The sequence below is a fragment of the Patiria miniata genome, unplaced genomic scaffold, assembly GCF_015706575.1.
Source record: "Patiria miniata isolate m_02_andy unplaced genomic scaffold, ASM1570657v1 HiC_scaffold_6, whole genome shotgun sequence".
NCBI classification, from domain to species: Eukaryota; Metazoa; Echinodermata; class Asteroidea; order Valvatida; family Asterinidae; genus Patiria; species Patiria miniata.
This window is the reverse complement of record NW_024037073.1, coordinates 9,660,277-9,678,325: the sequence shown is the minus strand read 5'-3', so window position 1 is coordinate 9,678,325 and position 18,049 is coordinate 9,660,277. Positions and strand designations below refer to the sequence as shown.

The following is an 18,049-nucleotide window of genomic DNA, read 5'->3' as shown; positions in this document are numbered from 1 at the left end:
GATTGGTACGTTTCCTGGTATTTGCAAATGTTCCTACGAGCCTTTAAAGAGGTTGTGGAATGCTCGAAGACATATCCGTCATTTTTTGGGTATATGTAGCCCAAGGTGTGATGAAATAAAAACGACTATTGTTTCTGTCATGAAATGAGTACAAAGGGTACTTTTGAGAGCTATTTTTCAGGTCCTGTTTCGACCCGAACGTGCAATTTGTGTAAAAGTCGTCGTTGCGGGCAGCAAACAAAACACAGTAAATCGTGACGTAATAAACAGGACTCGTTTATGCTACTCTGCATCGGGAGTCCTGTTTATTACGTCACGATTTACTGTTTTTTGTTTGCTGCCCGCAACGATGACTTTTACACAAATCGCACGTTCGGGTCGAAACAGGCATGACAGGACTTGAAAAACAGCTCTCAAAAGTACCTTTTGTACTCATTGTATGACAGAAACAATAGTCGTTTTTATTTCATCACACCTAAGGCTACATATACCCGAAAAATGACGGAAATGTCTTCGAGCATTCCACAACCTCTTTAAATGTTGTGGGAATTAAACGTAGTTGCAGCCTTAAAAACCCACCCAACCCACCCACCTTTTCCTCAGCTTTGCTCAGCATGTTCATGGCCCTCATGTTGACGTTGCGGCTCAGTTTCTCTTTCGTCTCCTGCAGTTTCTGCAGGCGGCGTGCCACCTCCCTCGGCTCGCTGTTGCTGAAGTCGTAGGCCGTGTTGGGCTGGCCGAAATACTGCTTCTCAGTCGCGATCCACTCGTACTTGGCCATCAAGGTTTCCACCTTAAGATTATGATAAAAAAAAGCCAATGAACGTAGCGAGGTTTCCTGAATTGGTTGATTCTGATTCAAATCCATGTGTGATGAGTTAATACGTCAAAACCAGACACTCCTTGATAGAACTTGAAATTGAGATGTGACTGAAAAATAAGTTGGGGCTGATTTTGTACTCTGATTTTGGTGGTTTTTTTTCCTTCAAATTTGTGATTCCAAATATGTGAGGCATTTTGGCAAAATGAGATGGAACTTGGCACAGGCTGTAGTGGAGAAACATGCAAGAAACTACTGGGGTTGATTTTTTTTCCTGATTTTCAGATTTATTCATATTTGTAAGGCCAAAAGAAAAGTCTCCGGTTTCTGGTATGGAGCTTGCCCAAAAAGTGGTGTGGCGACGCGGCTTTTTTGTTTGTTTTACCTGTTTTTTTTTGCTTCAAATGTCGGCTGATGACTGCAAATGGTGCCCGACTAAACTTAATGCAAATATTATGGGAGACCAGAGAGGCCACATAAAGCTTATTCTCGATCATAACCCCATCTAAAAACACGTTAAAATTGTGCAGGAGCAGGATTCCAGTAAAACCAGTGAGTTTGGCAGTTTTGAGACATCATCTTTCATTTAAAAATTTTTTTTCATTTTGCCGACGCGCATGGCTACGGCGACGCACGCGCATTTGGGCCTGATCTTTGAAATTTCTACTGCACATGTTAAAAAATCTAGTATAAAAATGTGAAAAAAAGGTGTTTTCTATGGAAAAAAATTAGAATCTTTCATTTTCACGAATACAAAACTTTAAACTTTAATTAATGACCTTTTTCTCTGTATTTTCTACTTTTTTGACATCTTGACAAATGCAAACCATAAACAGCCATAACTTGTCAACTAAATGTCCGATTGAATTTCAACAAACAGTATTGTGAGGAGAATTTTATTCTTTCCTAATACCCACAAACCCTCATTTTGACCTCTGCCCAGTTCTGTCTCATTTTGTCAAAATGCCTCACATGTCCAAAAACCTACTGCATACATTTCAGGATGTACTTTTGCCTTTGAATGTGTTTTGGGGGGATAACGTATGTAGAGATGTATCAGCTCAAGAAATGCAATACCCAAAACTTTAACTGGCACTTGCAAAAATGCAGTAGAACATGGTGCAGTCCAGTTCAGAATTTTGAACTTCAAAAAAGAACTCTTTGATTTTACACTGGTACCCTCTGCAATTTTGAATGCATAGAGTGGATTATTTAATCCCATATGGAAAAACCATTAAATCCCACTAGTTTCCAGAAATGGATATTGGCATGATGATCAGGGGTAACAGTGGCCGGTGACCCGCCTACCTTATTAGCAGCATCCTTGCTGTCTCGCTGGTACTTGGCCATCTGGTGTTCGAGTTCTTTCATCTCCACCTGCGTGTCTTGGTCCTCCTTGGCTAGCTGGTGCTGCTGGGCTATCTTGGCCTGGATGTCCTGGTTGCGTTCCTTCAACAACTCCTTCTGTCGCTCCAGCTCTTTCTTGGTCTCCGCAACAGCATTCTAGAATAGAAAAGAAAAAACAATGTACAGTTCGACGGTGCCTGGAAGAAGGTCCTAAGGGCGAAAAATGGGTCAAAAGGTCAAATTTGGATTTTTCGGGTAATCGATAGAGCTCGGTAATATCTTTCATTTGATATGCATATTGTTTCAAGGGGCTACGTCATTCTGACATAATTAACAGCAAACAAAAATGGAAGGAGGTTTTTCATTATTGTGCCTGGCAAAAGGTCGTAAGCGTGCAATTCTAATGTAACAAAAAATGTTCCAAGTGCGCTAAGGTCCCACTCAAGTGGGTACGCAAAGCCAATTTTGTTCCCGGCAAAAGGTCCTAAGGATTTTATGCCGATTAAGCGTACGTTTAAGGCTTGGGAAGTTCCCAGTAAAAGGTTGTTAGCAAAAAATGTGAAATAACTTCACAGTTTTGACATTAACATGCACAATGTTATTTGAATTATTAACCAATTTCATCAGTCAAAATTTCAACTTTCTGTGATTTTGAATCAAGGAATGGCAGCACAAAACCCTTGAACTCGATTATCTTCAAAAGTGCTTTTTGCGTGCCTGGGCTGCTTACGACCTTTTCCTTGTCACACGAGTTAACCTATCAGTCCTTGTACTACCCTAGAACCTCTCTTCCTATTACTCCCTGTCCTGTCCTGAATAACCTGGTACTGTCTGGTTCATGTTGTCATCAGGGAATAAATACAATGTTATATAATGAAATACAGGTGCAGATGGGTTAAAGACATTGGTGTCACTGAAGGGAATCCGGTTCGTTAGTGTGACGTCATCTCAATTCAACCATGTGTACTTCACATGGTGTAGCATAGCATGAATGGAACCGGAAGTTAACGCAACTCAAGTGTTTATCCAATGCGCGTGTATGATGTTTTTACTAACGAACTGGAATGCACATGGAGGACGATATGACATTTTATCATTTTTGTCTGGGAAAAAAAACAAACCCACAAACAAATATGATCGTGCCCAGTCAAATTTTGTACTGTAAGTGCAGATAAGTTTAAAGGTAAAGTAAGTTTAATTATAAGTTTAAGAGGTAGATCATTTGCAGCTATCCCAAAAGTATCTGACAAAATTATGAAAAGCATACTCGGTTTAAAGATAGTAACTGCACTAAACTCCCTGTGAAATTATTCTTTCTAGCATGCTGTATTTTTAAGAATAAAAGAAGGTCATTTCCAAATAAAAGAAGGAAATTTCCGTTAGTAGTTCGTTTTTAATTCGGCAAAGCCGCGAATGGGTGCGTGCAAGCGTCAACACGATGCACATGCGTGAGCTATAATTCGTCGGTTCAGTGCTTGACATTGCATAGCTGCAATCGGCTGAATGAGAATGTGTCCCGGACGCTGATTTCAGGCGCAATTCAAAACATGACTCGGCACCTTTTGAATTGAAATCGAGATCCTTGAATATTGTTTTCTTGGAATATATAATCTGGATTCATTCTGATCGTGGCTGAACCTTTTCACAAAAGCTTTTAGACTCCTTCCCAGCCGCTAATAATGTACCTTGGTTTCCTTGGCTTTTCCCTCCATCTCTTTGACTTGTTCTTCAAAACCCTGGATAGCCTTGTCTACAGCCGCTAGTTGGTCGTCGTACTTAGTAAGTTCCTTCTTCAGATCTTCAACTTCAAGGCGTAGAGTGTCCATCTCCTGCACAAAAACAAAGTGTACATGCTTAGTGACAACACTCATCCCGCGTCATCCGAATGACGCATCATCCGAATGACTTGGGTTAACAAATGTAAATTTGTGGAGCGCATGTGGAAAAGGTAACTACTCACACACTTCTTGCCCTTCAAATGTTAACCACTAGGGGCTTGGAGTCTGTTGCTACAGTTTTGTGTTTTTCTAGTGGGACCTTTTATTCCACCCTAGCTTAAGTTAGACTCCTCCGTTGTGAACACGGGAGGGAGTCCAGGGTATGAACTTCTGCTGCCATAGTGAAAGAAATTACAACAAATTTTGTTTCCTATCTTTGCCTGATGGAGGAAGCTGAAATTTTGTTATCTATTCCTTGTGTCCAGAATAAAAAAGATGCTCGGTTTAGACAAAGTAAATATGTGCGAGGGCAATGTGTTTACCAAAAATTAATTTCAGATCCACGCTTTCATCGTAAACATTTTCAGTACGAACTTCCCGTGTGAACTTCCCGCGCATTCAACACAGTTGCTATGCAGGGCGTGCCTGCGCGCGCGTAAGTCTTCACACGGGAAGTTCGTACTGAAATTGTTTACAACGAAAGAGTGGATCTGCGATTTCTTTTTGGTAAAACACGAACATATTTACTTTTTCTAAACCAAGCATCTTTGTAATTCTGGACACAAGGAATATGTATACAAAATATTGGCTTACTCCATCAGGTATAAATATGAAAGAAAGTTCTATTTTTTTTTTCTGCTGTGGCAGCAAAGTTCATACCCTGGATGTCGGTCATAATGGATGTCGGTCGTAATGGACGTCGTCCAACCTGGGCCAATTCCACCCCTAATTATCTGCGCACCCTTTAACCAATTAGCTCCAGTACAAAATTGTATTTCTTTGTGTTTATTCACTGATGAATCAATAAAATCATAAGAGTACTCAGCCAGGTTTTGGCTATTACGGCGAGTAAAAAGCAAGGGCAGCTTGAGGCTGAACAATGAGTTCATGGGTTATTTGTATTGTATTTCTCCTTTGTATTGTATTTCTCCATCTGAGCATTTTGTAGTGTGCCATTTTTCAGAGTTGTGGAGAAAGTTTCACGTATTTTGTTCTAAACTGTGACCTTTTTGGTTTCTTTTTCCAAGTAGGATAATACCTCTCTAAACTCTTAGTATAATGTTTTCCTTTTTTCCATTGTTTTACTTACTGTGTGCATGAATTCAACCCATCAGCCTATCAAGTCAACAGTTGCCATACTACAAATTTTCACAGATATTTGTGAAATTACAAAAGAAATAAACCAATAATATCCCACATCTAAACGCTAACCTCTAGCCCACCGTCCCACCCCTCTCACCTGTTGTTTCTGTTTCATGGCTTTGTTGGATTCCTCGGCGGCTTTCTTGGCCTTGGTCACCCCGGCCTCTGCTTCCTTCAGCTCCTTCTCCCTGACCGACTTGGCATCCTTGATCTTAGCCTCAAGTGTCTTGCACTTCTCTGTCAATTCCTTCTGCTTCTCCTTGGCTGCTGGGATGGCGGCTTCTTGCTCCGCTGTGAGAAAAATGAGGCATCGTGTAAATACTTTGTCCTCTTTAAAGGTAGAGTCCATCATTTGCAGCTATCCAAAAAGTAACTGACGAAGTTATTGTTGAAAAGCATACTTGGTTGAAAGATAGTAATGGCACTAAACTCCCTGTGAAATATTCTTTCTGGCGTGCTGTCATTTTGAAGAAACCAAAAAAGAAGGTCATTTCCATAGATGCGTCTAAAGATTCCTTTTTGGAAATTTCCCCAAGTAGTTCGTTTTTAATTCATTGAGGCGGTGAATGGGTGGAGCGTTGACAGGACGCACACGTGCGTGTGGTTGCTATTATTCGTCAGTTCAGCGCGTGACATCCCATAGCTGCAATCGGCTAAATGAGAACATATCCCGGATGTGGATTTCGGGCGCAATTTAAAACATGACTCGGCAACTTTTAAATTGAAATCAAGATCCTAGAATGCTGCTTTTCTCTGTACATACCGCATTCACTGAGCTAAAACTTCATCAGGTTGTTATTAAAGCACCCTTCTTTAGATTTTGAGCACTTTTGTTGCTTCAAATGAACAAAATGCACAAATGATGAATGATATACTCTACCTTTAAAGGTGCATAGGATCATCTGCCATTTGTGCACTTTTATCGTTTAAAGAAAAAAATTGTTCAAAATCTTAAGAAGGGTGCATTTAAACTAACTTATTGAAGTTTCAGCTCATGCACAATTTTTTGGGGTCTCATAACTCAGGCATGCAACTGGGAATTTAGAAAAAAACGAGAAAATTCCAAACAACACAAGACCTTGTACAGTGTTTTTCAATTTGTAATGGCATTCATGAGAAGTAAAAAACAAGGAAATCAGCGGATCTGAGGAAAAGTTGCATGCCTGATAACTGGATTTCGGTTGCTAACACACACAAAAAACTGTGCCCGCCGGCACACTTTCTCAAACCCCTTTCAATGATTGTTTTCTTCCAGATGATTGTTTTCTTTCAAAATCTGGCTAAATAATATTGAGCTTGGTAAAGCCCAGCTGATTGCAATGGGCTAAGTTTAGCTACTTATCCAAGACCCCACAAGAGCGATTGCCGGCTGAAATTGGACTGGCTAAGCTGGCTGACCAAGACCGCGGTATTGCAATCCACCCGAGAAATTTAATGGAGAGATAAACTGAGACTGGGATAGACTTACCAACTGAGGCTTCTAATGCTTGGATCTCCTCCAGTTGCTTATGATGGGAGCTCTGCTGTAGTCTCTCCTGCAGTAACGCTGCCTCATGCACCTTCAGATCATACTGCTCCTTCAACTGACGGAATCTGAAACAAAAAAACAAAAAAATCCAAAGATTTCAAGTCAGATGGGTGATGTTCCATGCTTCAAGAAATTATTTCATACTTTGGGGTTGTTTTAAAGAGAGAAACATCAGCACCACGGTCCAATGGTTACAGTATTCGTCTTATGTGTCATGGTTTCAAACTCCGACTGGGGAACATGGTGATTGTGTTCTTTGGAAGGACACTTTATGGCAATTGTCTCTCTCCACCCAGGAGTATAAATGAGTACGTGTGAGGGTAGAGACCAGATTTCACTGATGCTTGTGTTCTTCGGCAAGACACTTTACTACAATTGTCTCCCTTCACCCAGGAGTATAAATGGGTACCTGTGAGGGTAGAGACCAGATTTCACTGATGCTTGTGTTCTTGGGCAAGACACTTTACTACAATTGCCCCTCTCCACCCAGGAGTATAAATGGGAACCTGTGAGGGTAGAGACCAGATTTCACTGATGCTTGTGTTCTTGGGCAAGACATTTAACTACAATTGCCTCTCTCCACCCAGGAGTATAAATGGGTACCTGTGAGGGTAGAGACCAGATTTCACTGATGCTATTGTTCTTGGGCAAGACACTTTACTACAATTGCCTCTCTCCACACAGGAGTATAAATGGGTACCTGTAAGGGTAGAGACCAGATTGCACTGATGCTTGTGTTCTTGGGCAAGACACTTTACTACAATTGCCTCTCTCCACCCAGGAGTATAAACGGGTACCTGTGAGGGTAGAGACCAGATTTCACTGATGCTTGTGTTCTTGGGCAAGACATTTAACTTCAATTGCCCCTCTCTACCCAGGAGTATAAATGGGTACCTGTGAGAGTAGAGACCAGATTGCGCTGATGCTTGTGTTCTTGGGCAAGACATTTAACTTCAATTGCCCCTCTCTACCCAGGAGTACAAGTGGGTACATGTGAAGCCCTTCATGAGCCAATCACAACTCATAATTAAGTCATGCAGTCCCAAGTCAAATCACAAGCTATTCAAATCAACTGTGACAATGGCAATCCTCCAGAGATGCCACAGGGTCTGCTTGAAAAAAACGGAACTGGGTCTGCTTGAAAAAAAAAACGGAACGGCTGCTTGAAAAAAAACGGACTTTTGTGTGTGTGTGAAAAAGCCACTCCGTGTCCGACACAAAGTCACCACTGTCATCTTTATCTTGTAGCCAAGCCAAGTTCTGTTTATTTTTTAATTTTACTTCTATGGCCTTTAAAGCTGTCGGTTCGTTCAATCACTTTGACTTTTTTCATCCTAATATTTATTCTGCCTACCCGAATTTCCAACGTAATATTGCGCTTAACGAAAACATGGTTGGCACCCGCATTTTTTGTATTCACATATATCACTGCGATCGGAAACCACCGATAGCTGAAATGATAGACTTGATTTCCAGGCTAAATGCTACGTGTGCTTAGCACACAACACGCCCGCACGCGGTGAAGCACGTGCGAGGCGCCGTTGTATACTGCGTGCAATTAAGTACGTTGGCCGTTTGTATCGCATGCAGGCTCGGCAACAACATACACAAAGACTGTTTTTAAGACTACTTCAACGAACAACGTTGTGCCATGCGTGCGCCTAAATGTACTAAATCGAGGTAAAAATCAACGCATTTTCACAGTTTTTCTTCTCTTTTTCTGGTTAATTTGACGGCCGGAAAAACCGGAATTTTGTGAGATTATTTTTTAAAAACCGGAATTCCGGTTAAAACCGGAAAGTGGCATCTCTGATCCTCTGTTACTTGTGACAGGACTTTTGAATGGACTTGTGACTGGGCTTTTGCCGGACTCCACTTCAATTACAGTTCCTGTATGGAATCCGCAAACCAGCCTATAGACAATGCACAAATAGATTGAGTCCGTAAACCAGCCTATAGACAATGCACAGACAGACCAAGAAATCACAAGATTTGTGAGACGGATTACTAACTTGTCGGCAGCCCCTCTGAGGGTGCTAAGCTCCTTGTCCACGGCCGACAGTTCCTGCTCTCTCTGCCGGAGTTGACTCTCTGCATCCTGAAGCTCAGTCAGCTTGGCCAGGACCGTCGAGCCTTTCGCACGTGCACCTTAGAAAATGGAGTGGAAAAAAAATCAAATACCAAAAAAAGAAGATACTTGATCAAAATCAAAAACCTTTTAGTGACCAAAACGGTTTGCAGACAGCCAACATCCTATTTCCAAACAATGTATGCAGGGATGTGATTGGTCTGTAACAAAAAAACCTGAAAATTGTATGCATGAAGTGCAAACTCCGGCGAGCGCGAAGCGCGAAGCCATTACAGCGTGGGGTCCGGGGCCCGCTTAAGGGCCCCGGAAAATTTTTGATTTTAGATGCTCTGTGGTGCAATATGAGGCAATTACTGGGCACTTTCCTCTGAAATTCTGAAGCAGAATTTGTTGTAATTTTATGAAGAATTTGCCCTTATTTGTTAAAATGTACTCTTGTTCTAATAAAGTTTTTTCTGTACTCAAAGTTGAGAACCATGCTGTTCTCCCCAGGATTTTTTCAAACCTGTGGGGGGAATTTTTGTTGTGATACAACAACCCGCGAAGCCACAGCGTGGGTTCGGGGCCCCCTTAAGGGCCCTGAAAATTTTTGAACTTTAGAAGCTTTCTGGTGCATTTTAGAGCATTTCAGAGGAGATCTTGTATTTTTTTTGTAAAAAAAAATCTAAATTGTAAACTTAAATCACTTCTGCTTCCGATAACATGCCTATCAAAATAGCGTCGGTAGTATTGTTGGAAAAAATTATTTAACCATTTCTATATTTGTAGTTAGCTTGAGTGACTCCAGCTGACATGCTCATATTCATGTGAATGAATATGAGCATGTCAGCTGGAGTCACTCAAGCTAATTTGTAGTAAAGCAAGGAATCGTTTATATTCCATGTATTTTGTGCCTGGATTATTCTCATTTGCGCCACAAAAATTATCAAAACTAGCCATTAAAAGTGATTAAAACTTGCCTCACCTACTTAAAAATATATTTGAGGTGGGTCATTCCACAATTATGCTTAACGTACATCATGGCCACTAGCGCCGCAAACATTCAGTCTGGCCGGCCGTACATCGCGCCGTACACACGGCCGGCCCGGCGCGGTATCAGTGTGGATTGCTGCACTGTGAACGGCCCATCCCGTGTGGCCGAAAATTCTGCCAGACTGCAGAAACATGCTACGATGTTTCTCCACAGGCTCGAGTTTTGCAATCTCGTCATTTCAATGAAAAATACATACACAGAAAATGAAGATCACGTTCTGTGAATTAATTTCCAGAAATCCTCTTTTTCCATCGATGGTCGTTTTACTATTTTTACGATCCAACTTCGGCCGATTGATTCCGCACGGAAAACGAACCTGTGACGTGAGTATACTTGCAGTAGTCACTGGTTCCGATCCTTCATCATAGCATTGATTCTGTTAGCGCGCGAAGGGTACCAGTGTACCATGCTGCACTCGTCTGCACACATGACCAGCGCAACACGTGCATCTCAAGTACCGACACAGGAACTAGACCTGCATAACCACAACCTCGGCCCCGAGCGAAAAATCACATAATCGCACTAATGGCAACCGCATGGTCTTCAACTTCGTTCTCACATTGGGTGTTCAATATGTGCGTGCGGCATACATATCGATCAACGAAGTTTATGTCCGTAACTCGTAAGTAAATTTCGGATATTTCGGCAAGCAAAACTCATTATGAATAATTAATTAGCACATTCTACCCCCCTATTTTCTCAACGGATTCACACGATTCACGTTGGTGGACTTTTGAGGCCCAAAAAAAACGGATTTCCGGATAAAACCGGAGAAATCACATCCCTGTGTATGACATGTTGAAGATTCTTATAATGCAATCATACAGTTAAGTCGTTTCATGCCTAGGACACCGGAGATATACGCTGTCCTGATGAGCTCATGACAGACTTTACATAGTGTAAAATAAAGGGCAATATTTGGAGGATTTTGGTCAAGTGGTTAGGTTTGATCAGAGGTTCAAATCCATCCGCTGACCATATGTGGTGTCCTTGGGCAAGCCACTTCGGCCCACTTGCCTCTCTCCACCCACGAGTTTAAATGGCTACCAGCATTAGCTGGGCATTACGCCGGGCTATTGGTCTATATTGGCTTGTGACCGATTTTACGTAGGGTTTTCGAAAAAGGTAAAACCAAATTGTTTGAAAGAAAAAAGGAAAATGTTTGCCTCTTTTCTCAAATGCTCTTCTGAATGTCATTATTTTCATCATTTCATGTCCTCCCAAGCCATTCAAGGAAAGCATGTACTGAATATAAAATTAAAAACTAAAAACAAAATTTGAAACTGAATTTCAGTACCAAGTAAACTCCTCAATGAAACTCACCTCCAGTCAGTGTTCCCGAGGGGTCAAAGGTATCTCCTGCCAAGGTCACAGTTCGAGTTCTGACCTTGGGGTCAAAGGTCACCTTTCATCAAGAGGAATGAAAATAAAGATGAAATTTGCAAACCAGATGTTAACATCACAGCCCTATTTAAAGCTCAAATGTTGTCCACACATATTTCTGAGTGGTGGGTGCACCAAGACCCAAGTTCGTAGAGCTACGAAGGTGGAAACATTGCTTACATGTAGCAAACTGATGCGCTAAGCATAAATCGGTTGAGAACCAGCTGCAAGCAGCATATGTTGCAAGGCAATTTAGCCGGTAACCTAGGGTTTTTTTATTGCGAAACAAATAACTTCAAGCAAGCTTGTGTGCTTAGCAGCTCTTGACAGGAGAACAAGTTGTTCAGCAGATAGCTTTCCTGCAGCCGATTTCATGAAACTTTACGCAATGGCATAAGTCCACTTGCGCCACAATTTATTGCGCGAGTTGAGCAATATTTCAGGCTGCACAACATTTCAATTATGACAATTTCATGAAAGTTTCATGGTGCATAAGCCCGCAACTTGCGCATTAAATGATGGCGTAACTTGCACAATCATTTTAGGTGGCGTAAGTTGTGGCATAGTGAATGAAAATGACCTATTTTGCAAGCAAATGGTGATCGTCATGGAGCCTCTTATTGCACAACTTATCAGCGTTGATACAACACTCACAGCTTTTTTACTCGTGACAGATTTTTAGAGTTGCCGAACGATTCCGCAGAAAGTCAGACAAAAGTATTTCAAAATGGCGTGGAGGTGCATGATTCAACAACTATTTCATGAACGAACAAAATGATACACAAAAAAGCCGACGTAAATGCTATTATTATTGTCATCCAAGATGTCTAGACTATTTAAAACATTGTACGGATACACCAAGTCTTGTGAAATTGATCATAAGATTATTTAGTTTGTTGTGCAAGTCCGACGCATGGCCTAAGTTGCGCACTGTTTCGTGAAATCAGCTGCTTCAAGCAGCCAAGGTTTAGGCCAAGCAGCTTGGCCTAAAACCTGTTTACTGGGCCATTCCTTGATAAGTTGCAAAACTTTCCTCTACAGACAGCAAAACTTTTATATTTACAGTGAGCAAAACCACAAAAATTGGTCCGGTTGCATTGTACCTTCTTAGCATAGTCCATCTGGTTGCAGACCAGAGATCCACCAAAGACAAACTGCATGGCAGCCTCCACGTCCTTCCTGAAGCCCACCAATGACAGGGCAGAGTGCACGTTATCCTTACCAACCTGCAGGAAAGACGAAAATATGGTTACAAAATAGATAAGTTTGAAAAAAAAGTTGAGATTTTGAGTGCATGCATGTTGCTACGAATGGTAGATGACCCTTTTTGACCACTTTTGAGAGACATGTTTGCGTAAGGTGTGACGTATGCACGGCTTATTTTTTGGCATCGTGACTTTCGGCGTGATACCTCGCAACATGACATATATGGGTTTATGGCTTCTGGCTAGCGCCCCTTGAACAAAGACATTGACAAAATGGGAAACTGCCAACATAGGGCTGGATAGCTCAGTTGGTAGTAACTAGATCACTGGCACGGCACGGTCCAAGCCCCACTCCAGTCAATTTCTTTGTTCAACTTTTAAAAAAGACTTGTCTTCACGTGAGCGTCAGGCGCCACATAGGTAATGCGTTGGAATGTCCCTCCCAGTGGTCTCCCCAACTCTCCCTTTGCAACCGTTGAGGGGATACTTGTGCACACAGTCCATACTAATCACGAGTGCGTTACACTTTCCATTTCAGTTTATGTCAAAGAAAAAGAAGTCGAGTTCATCAAGTTGTCAACCCCCGGTCCAGTGGTTACGGTGTTTGACTCATGTACGATGGTACGTGGGTTCAAACCCTGCCAGGAACATGGTTTTTGCCCTTGGGCAAGACACTTGACTACATTTGCCTTTCTCCACCCAGGAGTATGAATGGGTACCTGTGAGGGTAGAGGACCAACTGTGCGCCGATATCAGCTACCCCGTGGTCTGATGATTGAGGACTAATTGTTAAAGCGCTTTACGATTGTTGATATGGTAGAAAACGCTATAAAAGTATTACAATTTATCTATTTTATTTTATTCATTTACTCAGTCCATTTCAACTTTGAAACATTCAGACATGTCAATCTCTTACCAGGTTCTGTGCAGCTTTGATCTTGTCAGCAGCCAGTGACCTAGCAGCAATCTTGTTGAGTGGTATAATGGTGTAGCGACGCTTTAGCTCGCCCTTCTGCAGCAGCTTCTTGCTGGTGACTTCAGTGTCTACGACGACATTATACAACTTCAGCGGGAAAGAAACGAGAAAAAGTCATGTCAGTTTGCCCGTTTCAGTCAGGCAAACTTTACGTATTATCTTCAAGCAACTTTGAATCCTCAATCCTGTATGGTTGATCCATGATAACTGTGTGATATTATCAAATACAGCATGGTCCATATTGCACTCGGCATATCGCACCATTCTGAAGTGCACACACTTATGCGCCTATCAATTGTCCCCCCCCCCCACCCAAGACGTGGGGATTGTCACTTTTGAAGTGACAAAATCCCCACCCCTCGGGCAAAATTTAAGTGACAATCTCCAACATACATACATGGGGCACACTATAGACCATTATCATATTGCGGCCATCTTGATTTTTTTCCCATTCAATTCAACGTAACCAAAGCGAGGCTGGAAGGAAAAATAGTCTGGTTCCTTTTGGCACTAAAACATAATCATTCAGTACTGTTATTTGATACAGGGAACATGACTGAAATGGTGGCAGCATGATAAAGGTCTATTGATGCCTTTCCATGGCCTTTTTCCAAACCCTGGCTTCGGGCTAGATCTCTGGCTCCATTCATGCAGGTTGGCAATGGGGCTGGACCCAGATACGGAGCCGACGCCGGGGTTTGGAAAACGGCTATAGTAGCAATGTTTTGAGTGACCAAAATCCCCGCCCTGGGGCATGAAAAACGTGACCAAATCCCGACATTGGACCTGGGGTAGCGCGTGGGGGAAACATTTGATAAGCGCATTACTAGTCTTATAAACTTTAACAGCGAATGGATGTGATGAGGCAGCAAAGTGTGCTTGAAAGTACAGTCAGGGAAACTAGTGAAGACAGGCCACTGAATATACAGGGTGAGTAAAAAAAAAACGAAACCCAAATGTCGGGAGCATTGTTTTAGGGAAGTTATGCCTGTAGCATTTGCAAAATCTAGGATATGAAAGCCCAATTCATAAGCTTTCATTTAGTACAAGAATCATTCAAATCACTCATGTACTTTTCAAGTTGCGGAATTTTAAACACAACCACCGTTTTAAGGTTCTGTCCACGGATCACAGAAAAAGGTGTGGGTTCTTTCAGCTAAACAAAAACAATTCACACACATCCCTATGTGGTTTGTTTTCGTTTCGCTGAAAGAGCACTGAACTTTTTTGTGATCCGTGGACAGAACCTTAAAACAGTGGTTGTGTTTAAAATTCCGTAGTACACTTTCAAAGTACATGAGTGATTTGAATGATTCTTGTACTAAAAGAAAGCTTATGAATTGGGCTTTCATATCCTAGATTTTGAAAGTGCTACAGGCAGAACTTCACTAAAACAATGGTCCCGACATTTGGGCTTTGCTTTTTTTGGCTCACCCTGTACAGTCAGGGAAACCAGTAAGGACAGGCCACTGAATATTTACTGAAGATGTTGAAAATATTACGTCTGTGAGGGGCATCACCAAATATAAAAAAAAACTAAGCTTACTTTCCGACCAGCTGTGACCTCTAGAGCTGTTGCGTTGCGCACTTCTTTGACTTGAATGAGGCGGGCTACCAGACCATGCACCTTAGAATGGTCAAAGTTCTTCTCTGGGTCTCTGTACTCAAACTGCAGGTTGGGAAACCTTGGAGGAAAAATATATTGATACGGGATTCATACCACCTAAAGCAATTTCAGCTTATGAGATTCAGCAATAAATTTCAAGCTACATCACTCAAAAGATAAACCCAGACACAAGTCCACATGTCATTTTTCAAAACTGCTAAAATAATGACTTTAAAACACCAACTTGCACCTTCAACTTTATTAAAATGATCATACGGGGATAATTGGGTGGATTGTGTACATTTAGTGGACATTTTGTCAGCTACCACTGCAAATCAAACGGAGTCGGACTCGTTGGAAGTTTGAAGTAAAATGTTTGAACCCAGATAACTTGAAACCACAACTTCTCAGCACAACACAGACCATTTAGTATGGTTTGTGGATTGTGTACATTTTGCGGACATTTTGTCGGCTACCACTGCAAATCAAAGGGATCATTCAGTAGTTGTTTTAAAACGCCCCAACAGTACCGGCATATTTTCTAGGTCTCCTACCGATACCTGTGAGACGTACACTGGAATTTCGTGATTATGGTTTTTACAATTTGTAAATACTATTCATCTGCCACCACCTATGAACCTGTTAAAAAAATACGGCGGCAATTTGTACTTCCTGCTACATGTAATTATTAAGTGGCTAGGATTCATAAGTCGTTCATGTCCGTCAAAAATGCTGACGTTTAAGACATTGATTATTCAGCTCTGATTGAGAATGGGCACAGTCATCAGTATTCCAGAGATCAGTGATGACACCCCTCATTTTATCAAACATTGTGAATTAATTCAATACTCTTTATTACTTCAGGAAATAAGAACCCCCAAAATTCATAACAAATAGCTCATGTTTTGAAGATGCCATATGCTGTGCAAATGTCTGTCATTGAACTGTACAAAAATGATGGAACATCTTGTTTATTTCATTGTTTAACCCTAACTCCCTAGGCATTTTTGCTAGGATGCAACCTCAATCCTGCAAAATCCTTAAACTGCCTCCATGTAAAAATTGCTTACAGCCTCAATGCTGCCAAATCATTTGTTAGTTCTTAAATGTGGTCCTTGGAGGGGTGACCACTGCCTCAATCCTGCAAAATCCTCCAGCAATCACTGTCAATACACTGAGGCAGAGCCAGTGACATCCTGGAGCAGTGCGGAAGATCTCAAGTATAATCTAAGCCATTTATGCACGGCACAACACAAGGTCTGGCCCAAGACCTTGACACAGTGCATCCTCCATAATCAGCCACACATTTTTGCCACATAGCCTCAATCCTGCAAAATCCTCCATTTTGCAAAGAGTGTTTTGGAGGATTTGGGAAGGTTAGATTTAAGGCATATTCTCGCTCACCTAGCAGTCAGTGTGTTGACTTTATCCTGCAGCTGTTGCACCTGTTCTCCCATTGTCTTCTTCTGCTTCACCAAGGCGTCTTCCTTCCCGTCCTCAAAACCCAGCTTCTTCATTTCCGCCTAATCATAATGAATATTCATCCATATGAATAATGATGAATCGATTTGAATATGCGTAATAAATACTCATTTCCTATGCTGCAGGCGTGCAGGAAATTCCAAACCACACAAGACTTTGTACATTGTCTTTCAATTTGTAATGGCATTCATGAGAAGTAAAAAAAACGAGGAAATCAGCGGATCCGAGGAAAAGTTGCACACTTTTTCAACAAGATCTGAAACGAATATCCAAGGTATCTTTCCTCTGGCCATATATATCACTGAAATAAACAAATTTCTGGAGTGCTGCAAAGGGCCAAAGTGAACAAAGTTTTTGGAAAATTTGGGCTATTTGTCACATTTCACAAATTTTGTGACAATTGAACTGCCTGGTGTCTTTTACTTTCTTAATTTTATTTGTACCTATTATCCCTAACCCTGCCGGACGCAACACAGTGCATCAGGTGTTCAAGTGTTGAGCCATCAACACCAGTGCATGAACGGCCAATTCTGAAACAGTGAGAGCTAGTCACATTGAACAATGCCACAGTTGCATCCTGCTGCAGTTGGTGACCACAGACTCTGAGGCAGTTTGGCCTGGAGATTTTTCACCTGAAGGATCTTGCTGCACTGAGCAGGCTTGTCATTTTGACAAGTGCTGCCTGTTTTTGTGGGTTTTTTTTATAGGGTTTCTAGCAAAAAACCCCAAGGGGGTTAGGGGTATCGAGTGTTTTACATCAACTTGCACAAGCAAAGTTTGCCAAGAACATATTAATTTGTTTCACGACAAGACAGACCAGAAACTACGCTAAACGATATCCTGTATCCAAAAAACCGGACAATCAAACCATGTAACTGAGACCCAAACCTTACCTCTACTTTAGCCTTGTTCTTCTGGACTGCCTCTAGGTTGGCCGTATCCTTCTGGTATTCCTTCTCAGTCTTCTTCAGCTCCGACTGCTTCTTCTTCAGCTCTGCCTGGGCCGTCTTCAGCGTGCTCTGGGCCTGCTTCAGTCCGGTCTCGGCCGAGTTCATCTCATCCTTGCAGGCTGGAAAAGAGTTACAAGCAGGAACACTGCACATCATGAAGACTATTGGGTGTGTTTGTAAACCCTGTTCTCGAGTGACCTGCCATGAGCTGGTCAGCCAGTATCCTTGCTGTGCTGCTTGACAGGCCCACAGACCAGCCTGCAGGTGCTTCTGAGCTGCTGCTACAGCGTCCGGAACGTTCTTAGGATTAAATTAGGTTTTGCCCTTCACCGACGTATAAACACTCTATATACTCAGTGTGATCCTCCCGAGTGAAAGTTGGAAAAATCACTCGGGTGGGACTCGAACCCACGACCTCCTGCTTTCTAGTATCACACTGAGCATACAGTGTTTATACGTCGGTGAAGGGCAAAACCTAATTTGATTTACATCACCCAACCGCAAAATTCCATCTTATGAATAGTTCTTAGGATTAGTCAAAAAATTGAAG

At 41.9% G+C, this 18,049-nt stretch overlaps 1 protein-coding gene across 1 annotated transcript in view; it reads right to left on the bottom strand.

Moving 5' to 3' along the window:
• LOC119742873 (structural maintenance of chromosomes protein 2-like) overlaps nt 1-18,049 on the bottom strand; it is a 33,879-nt gene that overhangs the window by 5,458 nt on the left and 10,372 nt on the right. The window contains exons 8-19 of the mRNA XM_038219103.1: nt 17,443-17,618; nt 16,472-16,590; nt 15,008-15,146; nt 13,402-13,548; nt 12,384-12,506; nt 11,221-11,302; nt 8,788-8,923; nt 6,716-6,840; nt 5,345-5,538; nt 3,853-3,996; nt 2,129-2,323; nt 593-793 (exon numbers count right to left, since the gene is read on the bottom strand). Of these exons, the coding sequence (XP_038075031.1) occupies nt 593-793; nt 2,129-2,323; nt 3,853-3,996; nt 5,345-5,538; nt 6,716-6,840; nt 8,788-8,923; nt 11,221-11,302; nt 12,384-12,506; nt 13,402-13,548; nt 15,008-15,146; nt 16,472-16,590; nt 17,443-17,618 (1,781 nt within the window). The remainder of the gene's footprint in view (nt 1-592; nt 794-2,128; nt 2,324-3,852; nt 3,997-5,344; nt 5,539-6,715; nt 6,841-8,787; nt 8,924-11,220; nt 11,303-12,383; nt 12,507-13,401; nt 13,549-15,007; nt 15,147-16,471; nt 16,591-17,442; nt 17,619-18,049) is intronic.